This window comes from Ornithodoros turicata, chromosome 8 (genome assembly GCF_037126465.1).
Source record: "Ornithodoros turicata isolate Travis chromosome 8, ASM3712646v1, whole genome shotgun sequence".
Classification (NCBI taxonomy): Eukaryota; Metazoa; Arthropoda; class Arachnida; order Ixodida; family Argasidae; genus Ornithodoros; species Ornithodoros turicata.
The window spans coordinates 8,029,669-8,055,228 of record NC_088208.1 but is presented as its reverse complement, the minus strand read 5'-3'; the positions used below and the strand labels follow the sequence as shown (position 1 = coordinate 8,055,228).

Below are 25,560 nucleotides of genomic sequence, written 5' to 3'. Positions count from 1 at the left end.
GTCTGGCAGCTTCCCGACTGCCACATTTCAATATCACGTACTCACGTTGCACTCCATTTGTTACGTGTAATAGTGGAGAGAAGCTTAGCCTCGACGCACAGTGTAAATGTACTGATCTAGGTACACTGAAACGATATCAATACTGATGTCACTGATGATACTGATGCTAGCTCTACCACTTTACAGAGCTGAAGCTGGAGGACTCTTCATAACAGTTCAGTGCTGCCACCATGCCAAGCCACAAAGCTTTTACTGTACACCAGCGGATTCAATTAAACCAAGCATGACAAACTTCGGGGTTTTCAATCGTTTTCCTCAATGCATGTTGCAAAGCCCTTCAGGATATGCGACAGGTACAAAACTTTCTATATACTCGTAGATCACATATCGAACGTAAACAACTAGAATTAGTCGAGGCAGGCTACAGCTCGAGTTTCACGTCACTGTGATACGAGAACTCGCGAAAACGATTGTCATATATTATCACGTTCCAAAACGGTTTCTTGCAAACTCAAGGCAGCTATGCGCGTTATTATCATTTGTGTATGTTTAGTAGTTGTTTTGTTTGTGTGTGCATGAATGGAGTAGTTGCTTTTCACGACATCTTATAATGAAGCCGATCGTGATATTGTAAGTACAGTTTTTGTCCCATTTGAAAGCACGTTTTTTATGCCTGCCTGAATGTGTATCTCGGTGTACGAACTTTTACTCTGCCATGCTAGGGGTGTCAAGTGCATAGTCCGTTGTGACAAGGGACGGTAGGAGTCTATACTGTCTACTGAGAAGGCATGCATCAGCGCGTAACTTGTCTATTCATTCGCGAGCTATTCCGTAGCTTCCATAGCGGTACAAACAGCTCCCAGGCACAAGCTCCCGTGGATCAGTGGTTAGCCTGCTGTCCATGTTACGTCGAGAGAGGGAGGTACCCGGGTTCGAATCCTGATGCCGGCTGTGCTGTTTGGAGGTTTTCCGGAATTTTCCTCAGACGCTTTCAGACATATGTCGGCACAGTTCCCTTAAAAGTCGGCCCAGGACGTACATTCCCCCAGGGCGTCAGTCGTGACATTGCCCACCTCTGTGACGCCGACAACGGCGAGGCCTTTCACCACCACAGTGAACAGCAAGAGCTGTTCTCACCTTTCGGATGCACTCTGTCGTGCCACTGCTGCTGCCTTATGCGCGAATGAGCGAAGCGAGCTTCAACACATGAATCGCCATGCGAACTGGCACATGCGCCTTGTGATCCCGGCCCAGCTGCGGGTGAGGAGGAGCCTCGCCGGCTGTGCGTGATTTTGTAATTACGCGTCCGGGTTAGACTCACAGTTATTAAAGTTTATAACGTCCTGTGGGCGTTATCACTTTTTGCCGCGGATAAAGCCCGCGACCTCCTTACTACTCCTCCACCGGACGCTCCCTAGGGCATCCTCACGTTCGCTGTTCTGAAAAGAACTTCCTCCTTAGAACTTCCTTAGCCCTCACGTCTTCAGCAGCTACCCTCCGCTGAAGAGCTCGGCGACAGGTTCCCAACCCGTCTCCTGTGCGTCTGATCAAACACCTTCCAGGAGACATCGCACGGCCTGTTTTGGTGGACCGATCCGCCAACTCAGACCAGGCTGACCGCACCTTCCCCCAACATCATTACCCTCCGTATGTCGGCGACTGATTCATCCGCAGGCTATTCTTTCCGCAGAATTTCCAGGTGGTCTCGGCCACAGCATCGAATCTTGCCATTGACGAGCTAGCTGCTCCTGGTGATGCTGTCATAGAAGTCACTTCGCCTACGTCTGTGGGTGTGAAAGCTGTTCAGCATCAAGCAGCTTCCATCGACTTTGCTGCGCCTGAACTATGGCGTCGTCCTTGCTCCAAGACCACGCAGTCAAATGGCCTCTGTTGGTACCACCACCGCAGGGCATAGACGACAACGGCTTCTGTCAAGTTCATGAACGCGTCACAAGCCAGTGTCCCCAGATGGTACTAGTCCCCCTAGTCCCACTACTCTACCCACTAGTCTCACTAGACCCCCCGCCCCCTTATAGTGTCACCCTCTTCAAAGGACAGGGCGATTGGCTCAGCGTGTTTTCTTAACCGTTATCGTCCGATCTGCTAAAGCTTGCTATTTTTCAGCAATAATTTCAATAATAGGGTTTAATTTCACCTGATTTATAGCTGGGGCATTCCATGACGATGTGGTGCAAATCACTCAGACGTTGCATAATTTAGGTGCTGCCTGGTAAATCTGGTCAAACATCTCAGGGAGATTCGTCGATGGACGTCCGTGGCCGTATATCGGCAGGATGTCCCGTTTCGGCTGCTTCTAGAATTGTCCGAATGAGGTCCCTGACAGGATGTTACATGGAGCATTTATTGCGATAAAGAGAGAAACGCGTGACAGTGTATCACTGGCATGTTTGAATTTCGAGGGACCTGCTGAATGTTTCTCACCAAAAACAGTAATAAACAAAGACGTTATGTTGTTAATGAGTCCAGAATTCAAGCAATTCATTACCTCAGTGTTGTCTGTGTGCGTATTCGAATTTAACTTAGACATGAAGAAGGAGAAACCAGAGACACGGAGGATATTGGGTCGGACACAACAATTCTCTATCCCAATATCCGTCCCAATGTCCGTCCCAATATCCTCCGTGTCTCTGGTTTCTCCTTCTTCAAGTATGCACCAGCTTGTCAGCGTCCTCTCTCTTTTATCAGTTAACTTAGACATCTCACCTTTCGCTTTGATTCACGAGCGAGCAGGACTACCGAACTTGCGCAAGTTCACAAGCCAAATAATATAGTATCTCTTTCTCCCTAGGAAGGAAATACCACTGAGGTGTTTCGGCTTAAAGGGAGTCTCCACACCAAAACCATGTTGAGGTTTGAGGTAATCAATCCGTCCGTTATTATACTTCAAAAATACAATTTCTCATCCCCAAGTGGCACAGATAATTAGAAAATGAATATTTTCCTTCAAGTGATTATAGGCGCTTCTCCACGGAAAAGCAGTCCAGCAACACTGGGCTTCACCTCACTGGTATTCCTCGTGTACGGCTGTGTACGTTTCTGTAGGTTTTGCTTTTACCGCTGGTGAATATTTTAGAACGAAATCGATGAAGCAGATGACTGGTCCTCCATGTGACACGAAGAAGTTACAAAGCGCGTGCCCGAAAAACAGCCGGTGGCCCACACGAGACTACGGGTGACGTCACGCACAGGAGGTACGAGAGGGCGCCTTCAGAAGTTTCGGTTTCGTTTTGAGCTTCCCAGCTCTTTTGACGACTGACGAGTCCCCGGCTGTCATACCAAGTTGATTTCTCATTTCGGAAGAATGTATCGAACTTATTTAGACAGCCTTTATAATAGTTTCCCATTGTCCCGGAGTCTCCCTTTAGTGGTCCCGGGTGGTTTTACGTTCTGTTCTGGTTGCCTCTGTTACGGTCTGTTATTGGAAATACGAGAAGGAATCAAACAGACAATGATATGTGTGGTAGCCGAGGTAAAAAAGAATGACAGAATACTGATTGTCTATTGAAAACGCGTGCTCACTTACAAAAGAGCAAAAAAAAAAAAAAGAGAGAGAGAGGCAGTTAACATATTCATCATTCATACGCATATATGTTCAAGGACAGTTTTTCTTGAAAGCCATGACTCCTTCCTCTGTAAACTGCATTTTTGTGACAAAGAAAAATTGGACAATTAAAATGCGACTTTGTGGTATACAAAACAGCTCCAAAAGGTTCAAAGCAAAACCACGAAATGCCAATGAACGTCCCCATTACTGCCCATTTTCATCCAGTGAACTGACAATGGACCGGAATTGTTGTCTCACTTTGCCTTTCTGGCGCACATAAAACGGATCTAAAGAGTATGTACATGGGACGTCCAAATGTCCGTCCTTTGATATTTCACGGACATCCGGAGGACAGCGGTGTGTTTTGGGGGATGTGTAGTTGCGCGGTATATGTTATGGTTGAATGGTCGAGAGGATACACATTGTGCAGCAAAGCGCGTGTTCGTGAAACATGATTTACTGTTGCAAGCAAAAGCAACTTTGGTGTACAGCATAGTTGCTGGTACTTTTTTATTCATTGTCTAGTTCACAGGTACGAAGCTGTAGATACGTCCTCTTTCAATTCAGCTTACTGAAACTGAACCGTATAACAGTGAAAAAATGGCTCGGAAGCAAGGGAGCTGGTGAAGATGATGCATAATGTAAAAACCCCGAGACTAGGGAACACGAACGGACAGACACAAACACGAAGTCTCAATCAATGAGACTTCATGTTTGTGTCTGTCCCTTCGTGTTCCCTAGTCTCGGGGTTTTTACATTATGCATCGTATAACAGTGTTGCAACATAACCATCAGACATCGCAGCCACCGCTACCCATGCACGCTGCCCCAGCGCAATGCTAAGTAGATCATTCACATTCATAAAAGCACTAGGATTATAGCCATATTAGACGACATTAAAAGGCTCATTTGAAACAACGTCATAACTTTTATTGTTCATCGGCAACATGGAATTTGATTTTCTGGTGAAACGGCCCCAAATGACCCAAAAATGTGTACTTTTATTTACGGCTGGTAACGTCAACACGTGAAGACGACGGTGGCAGGCACTGCAATCACAAGGACTATACCCACAGCTGTTTCACGCACTACGAAGTAGAGACGTGACGTATATCTATGTCTGTGCTGCACACAGGGCCGGTGCTAGGGGTGTGCGGGGCCTGTTTTACACCAGCAGTAATGAAAAGATAAGAAATGATAAGATTTTCGCAGTGGGAGATTAAAGTAATCCCTGGTTGAGGGCTTCGTGAGCGGGGTCTATGCAAGCGCGGATCCTAAGGCTGTCGCCTTACTCGCCCCCCCCCCCTATCGCCGGTCGTGGCTGCACATAACATACATGGAAGCTTGGGTGCAAACACACGTCACGTCAATATGTCCGAACAATTTATGACAAAGTCTCGGTGAATCCCCCTTTCATTGTCACAGATGTAACACAGATTGTAACAAAAGCGAGCAGGCACAAAGGTTGGTGCCTACTGAATGTACCTCCAAAATAGTTTGGCCAAATACCCTGTATTTACGGAGAAATCGATTTTTTGGTTTGCCGCCTATCGTCCGCTCCAACCAGTTCCTGCAAACATTTACACAAGTTAATGTAGTGTACTCGTTGCAATAAACAGTGCAATGATTGCAAAAACAACAACAACAACTTTATTTTCGGCCTTGGAGAGTGGGGAGTTTCATCGCAACAGGCGATACTCTACCCCAGTGCTTGGTGGAATGGGGGGAATAAAATAATGAGCCCCTTTACAATAACGATCGAAGTCCGATATGGTGGCCAGAAATGTCAGAAGAGCTTTGAGCGCAGAGCGTTGCTGGGCTGGATTGGGCCAGGGACCAAGCAATTTCGGTAGGGAGAAAGGGCGAGAGTCCAGCTGACGAAGAGACTCGGAGAGTGTGATTCGGGAAGGTTCGTAGTGAGGGCAATGAAGAAGAATGTGCTCCAGATCCTCATGATTGCAAACGTTGCGGCTACATCTCTGTGGGGCTTATGTCGTGATTCAAAACACTCCTAATTATTTATTACTTTGAAGAGCACTATCACCAACTATAGCCACAGTTGCTTCGCGGCGCTAACACCCAATCAAAAAAAAAAAAAAAAAAACTATCACCAACTGGAGGGTACGGTATTAAAAACGAAACCAGGACTGCAGTCGCATTAGACAGGCGTGGCGATAACGCGCTTATGCTAAAACAAAGGACATTACCCGCAGTCCCCATCCAACATAGCGCGCATGCTCATTTGAAGCCTACTCTTCGCTGGATTAGTGCCTGCGGGAAGTTCGTTTCACAAAACCTACGTGACACGCTATTTCTTGGCTTTCATCGTTCAAAGCTGGTGTGACTTGCAGTTCGAATACTTCAGTTTATGCGTGGGATGCACGATAGCGATTGTCACGGCCGGTGCACGACCACTTCTTTGTGTCTCGTGTAGTCGTGTATGCTCGAGGTGCTCGAGGTAAGATACTTTATGGCTGCTGCATTTTTGAGTGAAAAGTGCCGTTGTCACACAAAAAATCTGGGAGTCGATGTCGAACCCGCTCGTCTTCCCGAAATTTTCCCTTTTATCTACGCTCACATTGGGGATAAGTGACCGAGGAAATGCAATAAATATGAACTTGCCTACTGTTTACGTGTATGTTGTGTGTTTGCTATGTTCTGCATCTGTGTACAGTGCGTCTATTTCCTCGCACTTAGCTTGATTAGTAAAGAAGCAATTGTTCCAAGTTGGTTCATGTTCGCCCCCTCTCAGGTTTGCCGAGGCACGCCTCACCTTGGACGAACTTTGGCAAAATGTTGTGCGATCCGCAGCATTGCATGACGACGCTTCTTTCGTTAAGGGACAACTGAATCATCGGGGCGACTAGAGCCACTTTTGAATTAACGGGAATTTGAGTAGTATCTGACATATTCGTAAGTGTTTCCTGCTGGAGCTCATTAGATGTCAGCAACAAAAGAAACTGCAAACTAAGTTACACGAATCATCCACGCATTCATGAATTGTAAGTTTTACATGGCAAGAGCTTTCCACGGGGCCTCACATAATTTTCCCATGTCTAGACCAAATATTTAAAAAAACTTACCTTAATTTATTAGGACTGTACAAATAGTCATTTTAAAACTGAGGGGAATAGTTACATAGCAGAAAGGAATACATGAGCAGATAGTTATGTAATTGTAAATGCAATAAAGTTATGTGTTATTCAATTGCATCAGTTGGATGCTGCCAGCATTCAAAGGAAACGGCACACCCAGAGGAAACGGCATGGGAGATTTGGTATAAGTCTGCAAGATGTGTTTGGCTCACATTAACTGCGCACATGCGTCTGTGAGCTCTAATGAACAAAAACACAGGAAAAGCTGAACTTTTGCATAGTGGTACTACCGTGTACTTGTCGCGGTTAAGGAAGGCTTTTCCAGTGAGAGAAGTACTCAGCAGTGCTAAAACTGCGGAAATGTGTTGGATGGATGCGCCGTACATGGACACCGATATGGTTCTTCACGTGAAACAGTGCTTACTTTCTTATGTACCTTCTCTTGTGGTGTTTCCAGGCTTACATGCACAGATTTGAAACAATCTGAATACATATGGTTTGAAGCAGACATGTGTTTTAATTCGAAGTTCAATTATAAAAGTTCATATTCGATTCCTAATGTGGATGGAATGCACCGTTATTTGTTGAGGTATTTGAGAAATCTGGGCATTCACACAGCACTAAAATTTGTGTACAGTGAACCCTCGTTATTATGACCATGGTCATTCCCGAAAGTTTTTGTCATAATGCGGAATTGTCATATTAACGGGGGGCATTTGCAGAGGTTTCACTAAATTGTTCCCCAGGAGTATGGTCGTAAAGCGCGTATGTCAGATTATCGGGGGTCATATTAACGAGGGTTCACTGTACATGTGCAGTTGTGCGGGGCTGTTCTTATTACATCGTTGCATCTGACACTGACAATCTTGGCTGTTTCAGTGGTCACCAGCACAGTGAGGCGGTTAATGACAGTCGTTCACCACACAGGACTTGGTGGCGTCTCTGGCTGGATACCGGGCAATTCACTGCTGCCGTGCTTCTCACCGGAGATGTTGTGTCAGTGGACAGCTACAGGAATACTGCAGAAGAACGAAAGTACATGAAGCGAGGTAGGTACTTTCACGGGGTGTCCACCATCCAGGGAAACAGGGAATTTTGATGCCACTGGAAAAGTCAGGGGATTGTCAGGGAACTTGCCAAAAAGGCAGCTGAAGACGGTGCTCCAGAAAAGTAGTCATAAAGTGAGGACGTCATAATAACGAGTGTCATCTTAATGCGTATTGACTGTATTTCTAGAAAGTAGAAGTTACTTGAACATGGTTTGCTCGAAGTATGTGATATAGCACAAAGGGTAAATAATGAGATGGTCCAGGTGAATGGTGACTTGCTATAAAAAAAAGCCCACTCCTCAGCCGACGGGTCATACTGTATTTTCCGGATTCTAACGCGCACTTTTTTTCGGAAAAAAATCTGCCTACAATCGAGTTAGAATCGAGTGCAAGCAATTCACGAAGAGCGAACTTCGAAAACGCGGCACAGGCAGGAGGTGCCATAAGCGTCTGGAAGGGGAAGCCCGTAGCATGCGTAGTCGCTGCTGGCCCGTCCGTACCACGTGGTCAGGCACGTGGTGTATCTTGAACAGCCTAAAACCACGCCGCTGCGTTCATCAACGCAGTACTGCTGATAGCGCTGATAGTGCATTCTGGCGACACTAATCTGAATCTTAACCGATGAAGCAAAAGCGTATTCACTACGAGGCTTCGTTCAAGTGACTGGTGATCGCCTGTGCGGAAACAGAGGGCAACCGTGCAGCATCAAGGAGACTTTCTGTGCCGGAAACCAACGTTCGCGACTGGAGGAAACAAAGTGCAGATCCTGGCTTCGAAGTTGATGTGCAAAGGATACAATGGTACCCCCACGTGGAGGAACGCATTTAAAAAATGCGGTATCTCAAAGGCACTTGATGGGACGGAGGACGATTATCTGTGGTCCGTGAGCAGCGACAAAGAAAGTTCTGACGACGATAGCGATGCTGAATAAACGCTTGTTCATTGTTTGCCCAGGGATGCATTTTCAACTTTTTTTTGCGGCTAAGTCGTAAAAATCACCTGCGCGTTAGATTCGAGGGCGCGTTAGAATCCGGAAAATACGGTATACGGTCGCGGGCCGATTTTTCGGACTTATCGGGGCAGCATCGGTGTCCGAGTGACAGAGTAGTCCGAAAAAATTAACTTTGCAACAACAACAACAAAAAAAAAAAACACTTTCATTCACGCATTTGTTTGCACATTAAAAGGACAGCCAATTTTCTGCTGCCCCACACTCTTCAGCTTCTGTGCCAACAAGTCCGCTTGTATTTCGCGCAAATTTGTATCTTCATTAGATACTGACGGAAGAAGCGCTCGTGTACTGCTGCATCCGCCTCAGAAGCTGTGTCGTCCTCCGAGTCAGATTCTCTACTTCCATCCACCTCACGAATGATGGTGTAATCCGTAAGTTCGGCACACGGTTCAACGGCACAGTCAGCGTCCTAGAACCTCTCAAATGGGGCTGAATGTGGTACATATGTCTACACCACCGTTGCGAAAGTTCATCAACAAGCCCTCAGTGTTGAGAACGGGAACAAGTTCGTGTTTTGTGAGCGCTTCCTCTTCCTCGTTGTGAACAACAAACCCCGCACGTCGGAAACAGTTCCAAAGGGTCCGCGACGCTACTTCTTTTCCGGCCTCCGACAGCATACTCATGACCGATGGTAAAGCGACCAAGTACGTCTTTCCGCCGTCTAGGCATAGAAGTGTACAGCTCAACAACCGTCTGCAATAGTTTACTTTGAAGTTCTGAGTGGCCCCTTTATCCATTTGCTGAAGGGTACATGTAGTTGAAAGATGGAAGATGGCAGATGAATGGAAAAAGAAAGATGGAAGAAGAAGATGCAGTTCTCTCTTGTCCTGGTACTTGTAGTGTTTGGTGGAAGGAATTCCAGCGTGATCACCTGCAGGTTGGATATCTGCCCATGCGCAGCGCAGTTATCGATAATAAGCAAAACCGCTCGCTTCTCGAGTTGACACTCTGGATCCAGCATTCGTGCGTAGTCCTTATAGTAGAATAATGCGACTCTTTAGCGATGTGTCACTCGTTGCTCTTCTTGTACCATGTCGCGCTCTGTTTCCTGCGTACTCGTTGGTGGCGTTGGAGAGTTCGGGTGTATTTCGCATCCATTTTGGTCCGAGGGACCACTGTTTTGGCAAAAGGGCAAGGGTGCAGGCCAGCTGGTACATGGTGAAAAAATTGGAACCTGAGAAAGGGACAGAGGAGGGACGACACGACACGTTCTCGAACACAGCAAACCCTTTAATAACAGCAACACCTACGTACCCAACAACTTCCGAATTGGTGGCGAGGGAGCAACCGACGCCACACTTACACAATTTCCCCTCGTGACAATCTCTTTGTACTCCTTTAACAGTCTGGCCACAGAGTCCTGAACAGAATCTAGGACACTTGTCTCGTCGAAGGCCGGGGAACAATTATTACAAAGTCTAAGATGGGCGACAAGTCCGGAATTCCCAGACAACGATTCCGCATTTCTCTTGTGTTCGCTGAGCCGAGTGTTTAGACACCGTCCAGTCTGACCTACATAGCAAAACTCACAACCTAGCGGTATACAATACACCACATTTTTTGCACAGGCCACGAAAGCATTTTTGTGAGAAATACCACAGCCGGAGTTCTGTGAGAGGAAAGGGGCAAGTTTTGAGAGACGACATACATTTGAGAAAACAACCTGAATGTTAAATCTACGTGCGGCAGCCAAAATGTTGTGTGATACGGAATGATAGTAGGGGATACAAACACGCGGCAATTTTTCTTTCTGAGAAACAGGTGGCCGAGCGAAACCATTAGCAAAATCTAACAACTTGCGATATAGGCAATAGCCGTAACCAGCTTTCTGCAACCGGCTCACTTGGCAACCAATACTTTCAAAACCAAAGTGACAGCAGGACTTTTCGACGGCCGAACGCAAGAGGGACATGATAACACCTGACTTGATCAGCTTTGAGTGAGAACTATTGGCGGGTGATAGGGACCACCTATTTTGACCACTGTTTGTATTCCGCCAGGACGTCCACTCTCAGTCCTCTAGTAAGAGCGTCTGCTCAGTTAGAAGCCCCAGGGCAGTGTTGCCATTGTGATGGGTCACTGTTTCTTTGGATCTCCGTGACACGGTTCTTGACGAACGGTTTCCACCTGCTTGAGTCTCCCTCGATCCAGCCGAGGACAATAGTGGAATCCGTCCAGTAGGTTGGTTCGCCTGACAGGATTTGCAGCGAATCACGCACGAACTTGACAATTCGAATCCCGATCACCGCACCCATCAGTTCGAGATGTGGCAGAGTGAGCCCCTTGATGGGTGCCACGCGGGACTTTGCGAACAGCCGCCCCAACTTGACGGCTCCCATGTCGTCTACCGTCCGTACAAAGACGCAGGCACCGTAGGCTTGGGGGCTGGCGTCGGTTAATATATGTAGCTCCGCCGTGTAGCCGGTCCCATTCACGGGCGTAAGGGATGGTTCCAGTGAAATGATGCCGAGCTTCCGCAACTTGTCGCACCATGATTTCCATTCTTGTAACGAGTCATCTGGGAGCTCGGTGTCCCAGTCGAGTCCTCGTGTCCCATATTCTCTGGAATAAAATCTTCGCTCTCATTGTATAAGGAACGAGGAAACAGAGGGGGTCGAACATCTTGCCACATGTTTGCAACACGCTGCGCTGTATAGACTAAATGATCTTTCTGCATCCACAGAATTTATGGGTACAGAAAGGTACTGCAGGGCAACGTAGGTGTTAGTGCCTTCAACCGACCCAGAAGCCTAAGGCACCAAAGTCTGTGGTGCAGTCCCCCTCTTTTTACAAGAATGTTGAAAGTGGCCTGTCACTGGCCTTGAGATCACTGGCTGTCTTCAGGTATAACTGCCATTCCGCACACACAGTTTGATGAATGATCTGCAAGCCCAGGGTTGTTGCTACACCCCTCTCTGTTCTGACTGAGGAACTTGATCTGCAGAGGGTCCAGACATTTGGTGCTCTTGAAAAATTTCCAGAGCTTTGACTTTTCCAAGTATGCTTCTGCCTTCTCGGCAGCTTTGTCCATGGCAGTTTTCAACTTCCAGGAAATTTCGGACGCTTCGCGTTTCGGGACGTCCTCACGTAAATGCAGACCTTCGAAGTCCTCTTGGGCTGCAGCTTTGAGATATCCCCACAGGGTGAACAGTGCGTCGTAGGCCTTGTGGCATGCCACTCACTGTCCCTCCGGAGCTTCTAGTAGAGGAGCAACCTTACTACCAAAAACTACAATGCAGCGCATACCTGTTACACTGTAACCCCAGGGTTCAGCAAAAAAGGGGAGCAGGCGAGTCGAAGCTGACGGTAACGGCCGCCGAGGTTTTTAATAATAAGAGAAGGTGAACACGAGATACGCGGTGGTATGCGCTTGAAGCACATGAACACAGAAAACGAAACTGAAAATAGACGACATATTGTCCATCTTTAACACTCCCCCTCGAGATGTCGTCTACACGCCTTTTCAAAGGCCCAGGGAGTTGCATAGTTTAGGGAGTCCCCGTTTTAAAGCCTTCGTCAGAATATCTGCTGTATTCTCCGATGTCCTGACGTACTGCAGCTGTATCTTCCCTTCTTTGACCTTTTCCCGAAGAAAGAAATGCCGCAAGTTCGATGTGTTTGTTTCCGCTTGGACGTTATCTGATTGGTCGCTACTGCGATGGCGCCTTGATCGTCAACGTGCAGCAGGTATGGTTTCTGGACGAATTGAAGTGCACCGAGTTCCTGAGCAAAACGTTGCAGCCACAACATCTCTTCGGCCGCCTCGCACATCGCCAGATACTCAGCCTCCACGGTGGAAAGTGCAGTTGATTTTTGCTTCCTGCTGCTCCAGGAGATTGCCGCGCCCGCCAAAATGAATGTGTAGTAGCTAAATGAGAGCCTATCAACCTTGTCGCTCGCCCAATCTGCATCACAGAGGACCTGCATGACTTTCCCGGTCTTTGGGTACATAAAGGCATACTACTTTGTCTGCTTGACATAGCGTAGGACGTGCTTTACTCCATTCCAGTGCTCTGTTGTAGGGTGTTCGTTGAATTGACTTAAGTAGGAAGCAGAGAAAGCCAGACCCGGTCTCGTGCCTCCCGCAAGGTAAAGCAATCCACCTACTGCTTGGCGGTACCTGCGAGACAAGTCGTCTGAAGGATGGGCCTCTTGAGATGCTCTCTGCAACTTCATCCCTGGATCCGATGGTGTGGAAGCTCCCCTTGAGTCCCTTACTCCAATGAGGTCCACAATCTCTTCGGCATACTTAGTCTGATCCAGAGTCAAGCTCCCATCACCATGCCGTCGTATCCCCATAGAGAGAATATGGTGCGCTTCTCCAAGACCGTTGACCTCGAATTCAGCCTCTGTGCTTCCCTTGAACGTGTTCATCTCCTCCTCACTTTTCGCAGCATGTTAAGGATGTCGTCCACGTAGACAGCAACAATGATTCCTCTTTCATTGTCGAAATAGATGCACAGGTCTGCCTTTGACCTCGTCCATTCTCTCTTAAGGAATTCGTCAAGCCTCATGTTCCATTGTCTTCCGGACTGGCGCAGACCGCACGTTTCAGCGGGAAGCCCATTTCTGTGGTATCTGTGTAGCGCTCTTGCACACTTGTTAGGAGGGAGGTGCAGTGCTCAAAGTAATTGGAATGCACAGCATTGATCCAAGAATTCCACAGAGTCTTAACCCTTTCAGTCCGATAAGCAAACCAACATCAACTGCATGACCGATTATGCTTTTTTTCTTCCTAAACACTTACATAAGCAATCAGAAGCGAAACAACGAATATACATGTACATGCTTTATTGGAAATAACCTGGAAATAACCTATAAATAATCTGCGGCGGCTTCAATCATCACGATCCCAGATTTTTCTCTGACCCACGTTCGCACCTGATTTGGTAGCTCATTGAAAAACTGCTTGAGGGCAATAGCTTCCAATATCTCTTCTGGGTCCCCAAATGCTTCTGCACTCTTCATCCATTGCTGAAGATTAGCTTTGATGTCGAACGCACTTTCAGCGTAACAGTCCACATTTCTACTTTCCTCGTCTGCCGACAACCGGAACCACTTTAGTGGGCTTTTTTTTTTTTACCTTATCATAGCATTTAGCTTCTTCCGTGGGCAAACGTGCGGTACTATCGGCTGCTTCACAAGGAATGGTGGGTTGCACACTCTTAGATTGACTGGCTCGCTGACGACTAAGTTGAGCCTCTAATCTCAGCTTCTCCAACTCTTTGTCCTTATTTTCGTGTTCCCTCTCTTCCTTTATATGTTGGAGGGTCTCCAGTACATCTTGCGTTAAATTGCGTTAAATCCATTTTACCAACGGTAACATTGCCTGCACACACCTCCGATGTATTACGCAACTCAGCTAATACAAACAGAGGCACCCCTGAAATGGAATTAATTGAACCAAAATTCTAATCCTGGCCAAGGGCAAATATTAATCAGATCACTCACCGATTGAACACAATAACCATGGACTCCGTTCCGCTGTTGATGACCAGTCGAACGCCGTAGAAGATCCCATCACTGCCATCCAGTTGTTGCGAGCCACTGAGGAGGTAGGTGGCCAGACCTCCACATGGTAGACAAATCAAGGCAGAGGCCGGTTGAGAGAGAAACGACAGGCATATACCGTATTTACTCGAATCTAGGCCGATAGTTTTTTCGGAAAAAGCGGGCACGGTTTTGGGGGGTCGGCTTAGATACGAGGATTTGGCTCCTCCGTAGTGCCATCGTCATCACGCGTCATACGCATCGCCGCCGCCGTCGCCGCCTACCTGAGACGCGCGGGGCGCACGTGACTTTGTTTTCATTGCATCTGTGGCATGGTTTCGAAACGTGGTGACTGTCTGCGACAACTTCTCGCCTTGGACTGTTCTGGCTATGGCCCCGAGTACGCGATGCCATTACACAGCCGCGTTTAAGCGGAAGGTTGTGCTAGCGGCGGAGAAGTCGTCGAATCTTCAAGTGCAAAGGGATTTCGGCGTAGACGAGAAGAACGTGCGTCGCTGGAGGAAGCAGCGTGATCAACTGTTCAGCTGTCGGGCAGCAAGAATGGCGTTCACGGGACCACGGGCCGGTCGTCATCATGAAGTGGAAACAGAGGTGGCAGACTTCATTAGGAAACAGAGGGCAGCCGGACTTCCAGTTACGACGGAAATAATCCAAGGAAAAGCAAGAGAGGTGGCAAAGGCACATGGCATCTCGAGGACCGTGTTTAAGGCCAGCAGGGGTTGGCTGCAGCGCTTCATGAAGAGGTTTGGCTTCAGTTTGCGAAGACGAACGTCCGTTTGTCAAAAGTTGCCAGTGGACTTTGAGGAGAAATTGGTCCAGTTCCAACGCTACATAATCAAGAAACGGCAGGAGAAAGGCTACCTTTTGGGACAGATCGGCAACGCCGATCAAACCCCAGTTTATTTTGATATGCCGATGGCGTACACTGTGAACGAAAAAGGGGCGAAAGAGGTGAAGCTGCGGTCAGCGGGATACGAGAAGCAACGGTCAACAGTGATGCTCGGCTGTACCGCCGACGGACATAAGCTCCCCGCATACATCGTGTTCAAGCGGAAGACCATGCCCAAAGAGGTCTTCCCGAAGAACGTGATTGTGCGCGTCCAAGAGAACGGCTGGATGACAAGCACAATGGTGGAAGAATGGGTAAGGCTGGTCTGGCAGCGGCGACCAGGTGCTCTGCTGTGCCGGGAGTCCCTCCTGGTCCTCGACTCCTACCGTGGACACCTCACAGACAACGTAAAGGACGCACTATCGGCGGGAGGGTCCGATGTCGCCGTCATTCCGGGAGGCATGACCAGCCAGCTGCAACCGTTGGATGTGGCCATCAATAAGCCATTTAAGGACAGGCTCCGCAAGTATTATACGGACTGGCTTTGCGAGCAGGACCACCAGTTAACACCAACGGGTCGGATAAAGCGTGCGTCGCTAGGGCAGGTAGCGAGCTGGATCGCCGCTGCGTGGGACGACATCCCGGCTGAACTTATCGTGTGCTCGTTTCGAAAGTGTGCAATTTCGAATGCGCTGGACGGCAGCGAAGACTGTGCGTTGTGGGAAGAAGAAAGCGATAAGGAGCTGAGCAGCGACGACGACGATAGGGACTAAACATACAGCGGCATGTACATAGATGTAAATAAATAGTTTTGATTCACGTATCCGTCGGCTTACATTAGGGGAAAGTTTTTATTTTTTTTAGGCATGTCGATTTTCGGGGGTCGGCTTAGAATCGAGGCCGGCCTAGATTCGAGTAAATACGGTATTTACCTTATTGTATAGACAGAATCAACCCAAAGGTTGCAGGTGGTGGCTTAAATAGCCAGCGCATAGGGGGAACGAGGTTGCAGCCTTAAAAGATTCTGGGAAGTCGTCCTCATTTTCCCTCTTCATTTGGGAGTGGAAGGATTCCGGTGGGCCTCGGGAAGATGTCCGCTCGCATACCCCGGGAGGGTGACATGCAAAGTGGTATACAGCAGGTACCCATAACGAAAACTCACTCATAAGCTGCTCATTCAGTAGCACTTACATGCATGTTTCACGGGTCCGTACTACATCAGTAGATTGCGGATTAATATGCACTAAAAACTCCCGAAATATGCATGCAAATACGCATTAAAAGACATCAAAATATGCACTAAAAACGTCGAAATATGCACACAGAATTTTGAATGTATGCACTTTATTTTTGGGAACCCCCGCATGAAAGCACTACAAAAAGCTTGTTCCAAGCATTCAGGCCTAGAAAAAGCTATAAAAAACACAGAAATATGCAAAATAGCGCCGCCATTCCTGCGGGGCATTCACGTAACAATACAAAGAGAAAATGTAACAAAGGAAGAAGCACAGGCAACAGGTACAACAGCCCACACTGACTGACTTGTACTCATACAAACCAACAAACTAGCGTTGATTCACATGGTTAGGTGATCGGCGATGGGGGTGAGCTAGCTGGGTGGTGCTCGAGGCTCACATTCCGGAATGATACCAGATCATGTCGCGCTAGTGTCAAGGAAACTGTTCGCGACGATGTAGCGCTCAATGTTCTCGAGGGTGAACCTCTGTGTTCTGTCACTCAGGATTGCCTTGTAGTTCGAAAACGATCTCTGCACGTCGCATGTGGTCAGCGGAGCTTATTTCGAACGCGGCACAAGGGTTGGTGGTATTCGCGACTCCAGTGAAGCCGTAGCCACCTAGTGGTGGAAGTGGCAACCCTCGAGTCCAGGTTCGGCGTGCGCCACCTATAGTTCGCTGGAGTCGCGAATACAGTCCGGTAAGCTGGATTCGGGCATGGAGAGCAGCACATCGCCCACTTTGCTTAAGATCCTGAAACCCGTGTTCTTGTCCAGAACGCTGTCCATTTTCCTTTTTATTTTCTTACCAAATGGTGTGGGAACCCGCGCAAGTTCTTCGCGTGCGCTCTGAACTACACCAAGCGATTCAGTCAGCGCCAAGTCCCGAGTCTCCAACCTTCGAATGGATAGAGCAAGAAACACGAAGCACGTTGTCACTACCTGGACGTCCATAGCCAGCTTTCGGTCCTTGAGTACTGTCTGCGCTGCCGCCACAGCACCCGGATCGAACATGTTCACTACCCGTGCTATGCCGTCTAAATGGGTGCCATAAAATTTTGCTGTTCCAACCAAGTCCCCCAACGAGTAACTATCGGCTCCGGTGGCAAAGGGGCATCGGGCAGTTCCTTATATGTTGCCCTTTGTGCTGGTGCTTTCAGGAATGCTTTTTTGACGGCAGATATCACGTCATTCACCAGTGGGTAAGAGTTTCGCACTTCTTCCGCGAGACTGTATAGTTCACGAGCAAGGCACGTAATGTGCCGGAGGTGTGGATAAAACACTTTCGGTGCTTCTGCTGCTTTAATCATATATGGTGCGGCGTCTGTGCACAGTATCCATAGACCTTCTTCGTTTCCTTGTGGCCATAGCAGCCTCAGCGAGTCGTTTACAAATCTGGCCACTGTAGCGTGGTTTGCTTTCTCAAGGTTGCGCCCTCGCAAACGTCGCGATCCGTGACCTTAAATTCGGTACAACGAAATGTTCGATACAACGAAAGAAATTGCAGTCCCCGTGGGTTTCGTTATATCGAGGTTCGACTGTACTCCGACAGGCGTTTGGGTCGTCCACGCGGAGATTTGGGTTAATGCTGTTTTACATTCCATAGCGCTTCTTCGGAATCTATTCTTTGGCCCATATCTTGTCCCGTTTCTCACGTGAATGCACTCTGCATCATCCACTAGGAGCGCGAGTGCAATAAGTTTTTCTTTCATTGGTCCATCCTACGCTAGACACAGACGAAATGCAAGCGCGAATACAGGAGGGATCGGAAAACTGACTCGTGTGAATGCAAGAGAACGAGCTTGTGAATAGAGGGTAAGTAGGATACACTTCAGCTGCACCGTGGGTGTCCAAGAGAGGGAGGCTTCACGGTAGTTTACTTTTAGCTAGTTGCTGGTGTTCGCTTGCTTTCGCTTCGTATTGCACGCGCACCAGACACTAACCTTTACTCGAGGGATAATCCTGTTTATAAACAGCCTTTTATGTTAGTCTGCAAGGCCACGCGAGTAAAGTTGCGTAAATGATTTGACTTGTGCTGCACTGCTTGAAAAAAAGTCTTTACGCTTCAAGGATGTGTGTTACGTAACCTTTTCTTCGATATGAGGGAAAGCATGCTAATATTCGGTCTTATTTTCATTTCGTTCTGCATCTAGAAAGCCAGAAGTCATCTCATCTGCACAGCGAGAAGTCATCATAACACAAGTAAGATATGTCATACATTTTCAAAAAGCAGCGTAAATTTATTTTATATTATTTGGGTTTAATAACTACTGCATCGGATACAGAACGTACCACATGCTCTCCTAAAGTTTCATCTTCATCGCCTGTAACATAGTTTATAATTTTTCTGTCTATAAATTATGTAAAAAAGCTCGATAAACGAAGGAAACCTGGAGACGGTGACGTTCCTGAAATGAGCACTGTTCCCAAGAACGAAAAGCCGGATGTGTTGGTTTTTCGTAAGACTGACGCTATGTACGGCGAAGCAGTGTATGTGGAACTGCTGATGGAAAACGACGAGGATGTAAAGGTATCCCTCTCCACTCGTTTTAAGTGTTTCACAGATGAAGAATTGGAAGAAATGTGTCGATCGCCGAATCTAAAAACGGAAAAGAAGAGAGGTTCACGGATGGCAAAAGAGTTGCTTCCCCCGACATAATCTTCACTCACTCGAAGAAAAAGTGTTGATCCATCATGGCGACCTGTCAGTTACGTCTTCAGCATAAAACGACTGCACAAGGTGCCTACATGACAGAGATGATGCAGGCCATGACGTGAGAACGTTTTTTTATCAGTATGAACAATACCTTGCGAATGTCTTGCCATACTTTGGGTTCCTATTGTGTTACTTGACATTTCTAAAAGTAGAGACTCGACCTCTGTTTTGTGCCTTCTAAAGTGAAAACGGTATGATCAGAACAATATATATACAGCCATCTATTGCTCAGTTCTCTGGAAAGACAGCTCAAACTTGGGAAAGCTTAGAAATCAAAGGTATGTCTTTTTTTTTTTTTCTTCTCCTTTGCATTCTTGCTTTTGTATCCTCTTGTATCCTCTTGCTTGTGTGCTCTACATTGGACATTTGTCTCCTCAGCTAATTGGGTGCGCTCAGTTTGAGCTGCCAGCTGAATTGAAGGGAAAGGATTGTTCTCTGTTCAGTATGGAGTTTGGTCTGCATGAAGATGAGCAGAACATGCGCTTTGGCTTCTCCGCGATTGCATCTTGTCACTGGTTCTCGGAGAGCATCTTCGTACAGACCGTGCGTATCGCAGCATGTTTTTCCTGACACATTTCCCGTAACTTTACCCAAAAGATGTGGAAATATTTGAAAAACATAATGGAATCAGCATTAATGTTTATGAAGAAGGAAAAAAGTACATCTATCCTATCAAAGTTGTTGATGAGTAGTGTCCGAAGCATGTGTACTTGTTAGTTCATTCTCCTTTTGTGCTCACCTTCCTTTTCTGCTCCTTTTGTGCTCACAAGAGGAGGAGGGAGCTCATCTGTTCTCACTGCGCAACAGATGTGCCCTTCTATTCCTGGTCCCACAGAAAAAGAATTTTGTAATAAAGATTTTAAATTATACTATATAGCTATGGTTGTCATATTAGTCAGGGTCTTGTCAGGGCTGGTTGCGTTTGCTGGCAAAAATACCAGCTTTACGTTCCAAAAGCTGTACATCTTTAGGGTGGGCAGAACACTGATCAAGAATGAGAACAATTTTTCTGTTCTTGCTTGACATTTTGTGGTCAATGTAAAACAAAAAATTATGGAAAAATGGACGACGTCATCCAGGCTCACTTGTTGGCCTTCTACAAGGGCCTGCATTCTTGAAGCACCTCGACTTTTGAAACTTCCCGATGACTGCGAGTTTGAACTCTTCCGAGCCATCTGCATTGCAGAAGAAGAGAACAGTGATTCTGTTCTTGCTGTTTTCATCACGTTGGCAGTTCTGCCCCTTGAAACACAAGCTCTTCTCTGGCTGCACGTTGAAGAGGCCAGCCTCATCCATATTGAAGAAGTCTGCGATGAGCGATGGCAGCGTTGCTGCTTTCGTTGCTGCGTTGTAGCAACACATGTCTTATCGCCTTTGAAGCCTGAATATAGTGAGCTGGTTTCCCTGCTGGCAAAGCTGAGCAGATTGAACAATTTCTAGGGATGCGAGACACCCTTCCCTGGTGTCCTCCCGGAAAGGGCCCCCTGTGGAAAGGTGGGGTAGAATGCCAGAAGCCGGACGAGCTGCTCTGTCCCTTGCGACTTTGCTTAGGAGGGGCCTCCTCTCTTGACGAGGCTTTCCTGACTTCCCGGATCACATTGTATGTTTCGTTCCTTGACCGAAGTTGGTCCAGGAACCTTTGCCTGAAAACCCTATCAAAGCCTTCGTCCTCGGGAGGAGCATCCCATGCCACCAGGGTGCATATTTCCGGTGCTATCCATTAGAGGATGATTTCTCTGCGTTCTGGACCAGCTGTTGTGAAGAGCCCCCCCAGATGGGAAAATGTCGCCGCGATGTGGTCTTCCACCCCCCTCCCGTCAACCTTGCGACGCTGATCCCCAACTGCCCCTGTTGCGGGAGCTGGCTCTGGACAGATTTCCATTAGTGCCACCAGGGGGCTGATGGCCGAAACAATGCCCACTTGTGCGCCTTGCAGCACTTGGTCCCGATGGCCAACAGCAGTGCCCAGGTGTTCCTCTGATAAGAGAACCCGTTTCCTATCCCGGGTGCCTCCCGTGTGAGCGCTTTCCACCATAAACGGGAACTTCAGTCTGGGAAACTCTGCCACCACGTTCCGGCATCACTCTGTGCGTCCCTGTGTACTCGAGTGTATCCCGAAAAGGTCTGGATCGCTGGGGACACCTCTCCTGATGAGACCCCTGCTAGCCACTGGTCGTCCTCCTGTGCATGAGGATCTTGGGGGGCTAATACAGTCATCACCGGGGTTTTGGCTCTGAGCGCAGGGGGGCTTGTGCAGAGGGCCGGCCGGGCCCCTGAGGCAGTGAGGGATCAGTGGGTAGACTCTCTTGTTGTAGTCTGTGAGCATGGGACATGTCTTCCACTTGTACCTGAACATTCTGTGGTTGAACGCGTCGTCGTGTGGGAAGACGTCGTTGTTACTGAGTACGATCACGGGTGTTCTGAATACCGGCAAGTCCTGGGAATACTTGACTGCCACCGTGTCCAGATCTTCTTGATTGTGTCCAGCGCCACGCTGTCGCAGCTGGGTTCGCTCCATACGAGTACCCTGCGTGCGGCGCAGTCTCTGGGAGGGTAGTTGACGTACCTGTTGAAGTTGCGTATCGTGCCCCAGTTCAGCATAAAGGAGGCTACCGCGTCGAAGAAGTTGTTTTTGCCCGCAGCCGTTGGAGAGACAACCTCCATGCAGTTTTTTGGGGGGGATCTTCTTCTCGAGTAGGTTGTACAAGTTGTTAACGAATCCGCCATTTTCACGCAATCGCTGTGCGCATGCGCATCCTGCGTCTTCTGCTCTTCTGGTTGTTAACAATGGAACCACATAGGTGGAACCATAGCTGAAAATAGCCGTAGCCATTACTACGTTAACGCTGCTATACACCATCTTCCCGTTCCTGGATTGCTTCCGTCAATGAGTGAGGCTATGCTTCTCGGCACCAGAAATGTATGAAAGGACCCAGGAACGATAATGAATAGCTTTAGTGCTCGATGACTGTACTGCACTCAACAAGCGCAAGAATCTTCTTCTTCCTCTTCTTCAAAACAGTTGTGCACAGCCTATTGGTCTGGCATGAGGTGACACGCACACGGTTTGCTCCAGGGTCATGTTGCATACATCAAATGGACACTTACACTTTGTACAGGGAGAAGCAGCAGGAATGAGCCTGAGGATACTCAAAAAGTGAATGCACGAAGAATGCTGGAACGAAAGACACAGAAACCGCAGCGCTCCCCACGTGCATTTGTTTTCAGCCAGTAGCAGACGACATTCGAGAGGGCGCCGCATCTCAAGAAAATAGTCCATTGGGCGACTTCTGTCATGTCTTCTTCGAATTGAAAGTTTAAGAGTCTCATGACTGCTTCGAGCGACTCTTCACGCGTCATGTCGTAACTGCTTACGTCTCCTGCCGGGGATTCGAAGAACGGCTGTATCTCGTTTTTGTACATGTATAAAATCCGACTGACCAGTGAGAGAGTTTGTCGTTAAATACCTGGATGGAACTGAGCAACCTCTTGTCATCCCTCCTAATGAACCTGAGGCTGGGGTCCGTGAGCCACATGAGAGTGGAGACGACGCTCAGCAGGGGCGAAATCGGGTATTTGCGAATGATTTGGTAGAGTCCATCTTCTGTGTGTTGACGGAATCCTTTGGCACCGACATCAGCCTTTCTTTTCCTAGAGCGATGATCTTCTTTACGAGAGTCAATATTGCATGTTCTCCCTGGTCCATTAAACGGTCTAGTGCAGAAGTCATGCCCGGAATTTGGATCTTTAAATGGTGTCAGTAATGCTTCCACATTTCTTGTGGTGTTACCCCTTGGATGTCTTCGTTCTTCCACAGTCTCAGCTCTAAGGTATGCGAGCCAGTCTGTTCCGTCCACTTGAATTCTGTGGAGCCGTCGCTGTGGAAGTCCCACTCTCCTGCATTGGAACTCCATATCGACGCTCGATCAGGTCGTCTATTGATTTTGCCGAATATTGTGCATCAGCATCGTCCGTTTGTCCTGCTGCAGTCGTGGACGACGTGTAGGTGAGGGACTCCTGATCCTCCTGCTGCAGTATGTGTTGCGATGGCGAAGATTGCCGAGCTGGGACGTTTTCTTCTTCTTTGCTCAGTGTAATAATTAAGCATTCTCTCAGCAAGGCCAGTAGCTTCGGCACGTGATCCGACGGGTAAGACGTCGTGCACAATTCGACGCCTTTTAAGAACTCTGCATAGCTTGCGGCACCAGTCTGGAGTGGACTCACCACTTGGACTCACCACGCCATTTTACAAAGCACATGCTGTCATCGGAACTCAAGACTTGCATATGTGTTCCACGGCCTTCGCATTCATTTCTTTATCACTCTTCAGCTTTGCTTTGAGCGCAGACGGAATGCCATTCATCATAACAGTTCCGGTTTCACCGGTTCTTTCACGGAGCACTTCCGACAACGAAAGAGTTGTGAAATAGCGATCGAAGTAGAGGATATGTCCAGGCCTGAGGGAACTCGTTAGTTTCAGAACGGCCTCGCCTCCTACACCCACATTTTTGTTGTTTCCCGACTCGGAAGTGTACGTGATCTTTCCTTGATATACATGGAAATCAATTACTTTGCCAGCTGGTGTTGCCAGGACTAACACCTTAATTCCAACAGGGTTGGGCTTGTTCGGCACGTATTGACGGAATCCCGCCCTTCCTGAAAATGGCACTATCTGCTCATCAGTGCAAAGGTTTTTTGTGCATGTTTGCTTGAGGCAGGTTCCTCAGAACCTCTCTATTAGCGGCCTCACTTTCCAAAGCTTGTCGTTCTTCTTTTCTTCTGATGATACAGAGAGGTCATCAACAAGCATGAGTAGCGACCGCAGGTAGAAAAAGCGGTCCCTACTCATTGCATTGCTGATTAGTGAGATCTTTGTCAGGGAATTCCAATACATCCTAATCCTCGGGTATTTCAGGCAGGATATAAGGATGCAAATGCCAAGGAATTTCTTAATTTCTTCTGCTGTAGTATTTGCTGTAGCCATGCCACCGGAATCTTGTACGATGCGCAGGTTCGTTTTAAATGCTAAGACGTGAAAGAGGTCTTCATCTAGGTACTGTGAAAAGTAGTGAAGTGGTGTCCAGGATTCGTGGGTCAGGATCATGTCATCTTCCCTGGGTGGGATATCTAGTGGAGAGAAACTGAAAACAATGACAACGAATTAGACTGTGCAAAATTGCACATCGAAAGGTGCATTAACGATATACAATATGCGATGTGAAGCCCTGTGTACATATTTCTTAAATATTTTCCACTGTGCTAGCCACGAGGAACTCGCAGGGGCAGGTTCGTAGGATTCTATTTCAGTATCTTCATCTGAGCTTTCATTACTGTGAATAGGCTCTTCTTGTGGGTGGGTCGTGACTTCTGGTTGTGACAGGTACTCATCATCGTCGTCCGATACACCTTCGACGTCAGACGTGTCGGCGAGCATTTGCAAGATTTCCTCGTCAGTGAGGTATTTCGTAGCATTTCTGCGGTCTGAAACGCAAAGCAAACAACGAAGGCAATGTGTGTGAAACCAGATAAGTAATTGTTCGTTAATCCTGCAAAACAAGTCCTACAAGACATAATCGAAAAGGACAGACACTGGCGCGACTAAATTATGTTACAGAGACCGACAGTACAGCCCGCTGTACACGCGCGGAACAAACGGGAAGCCACAGGGACCGCCCGTACAGCCCGCTGTACAGTGCATGTTTTGGACCACTCTTCACCCGTTGTGTAGTCAGCGCATCCTATCTCTCTTATTTTGTGGTGAAAAGGGTACAGAACGTATTGCAAGTAAAAGATTTCACATTGTGTGCGATATAGGAATCATAGAAATAATTCTTACCTCGGCAGTCTGGCGTGCCGCTCACGCTGCGTCTTTCCGCCATTTTAATTCTTCCTTCAGTGCTGCTGCCCCCTATTGACGTTATTTGAAAGTGCACATATACAGTCCATGTGCGTGCAGTTTCTGTTTCGGAATTTGCAATTAGGAGTGTAGGGGCCGCAAAAAACAGCTAGTACAGTATACTCTACAGTAGGTCCCAGGAGGATATAGGCAGGCCAGACATCCTGTTATTGAAAAAGGTGGGTGTCCGATGTCCTTCTGGGGTGTCCGATTTCCACATAAATATATCTGAAAGGCAATATATTCATTTTCTTCAAGTTTCTATGCATGTCTGAAGGATACCAAAGAATACTGTCATATAAAATAGTAGGAATATCCTTTTATGATCAACACTAATCTAGGTGCTTGACAATGACGCTTGAGTAGGCAGACCTTGAGTAGGCAGACCTTGAGTAGGCAGACCTTGAGTAGGCGTCGCAAACAGCGAGCATGCATTTGCTGAAGGTGCCTTTGTAATTTCGGTCCATGGTTTCAGACTTGCCAGGGCACTGAACAACAGTATGTTTGCCGTTCATTGCCCAATGCAATACATCGTTCCTCAAACCCAGCTACCACCTGCAGTAGAGAGGAAACCCAATAATATGAAACCAAGACATGATTATGATGATGATGATATTAATACTAAAAGGAAATAATGTCCCTCAAGAATATGT

The 25,560-nt window shown here is 47.6% G+C and overlaps 1 protein-coding gene and 1 pseudogene across 1 annotated transcript in view; one reads left to right on the top strand and one right to left on the bottom strand.

Moving 5' to 3' along the window:
• The first annotated feature begins 1,845 nt into the window (after positions 1-1,845).
• LOC135367477 (gastric triacylglycerol lipase-like) overlaps positions 1,846-25,560 on the top strand; it is a 135,086-nt gene continuing 111,371 nt past the window's right edge. The window contains exons 1-3 of the mRNA XM_064600783.1: positions 1,846-1,971; positions 7,573-7,709; positions 18,449-18,497. Of these exons, the coding sequence (XP_064456853.1) occupies positions 1,846-1,971; positions 7,573-7,709; positions 18,449-18,497 (312 nt within the window). The remainder of the gene's footprint in view (positions 1,972-7,572; positions 7,710-18,448; positions 18,498-25,560) is intronic.
• LOC135366313 (uncharacterized) lies at positions 20,083-22,925 on the bottom strand (annotated as a pseudogene).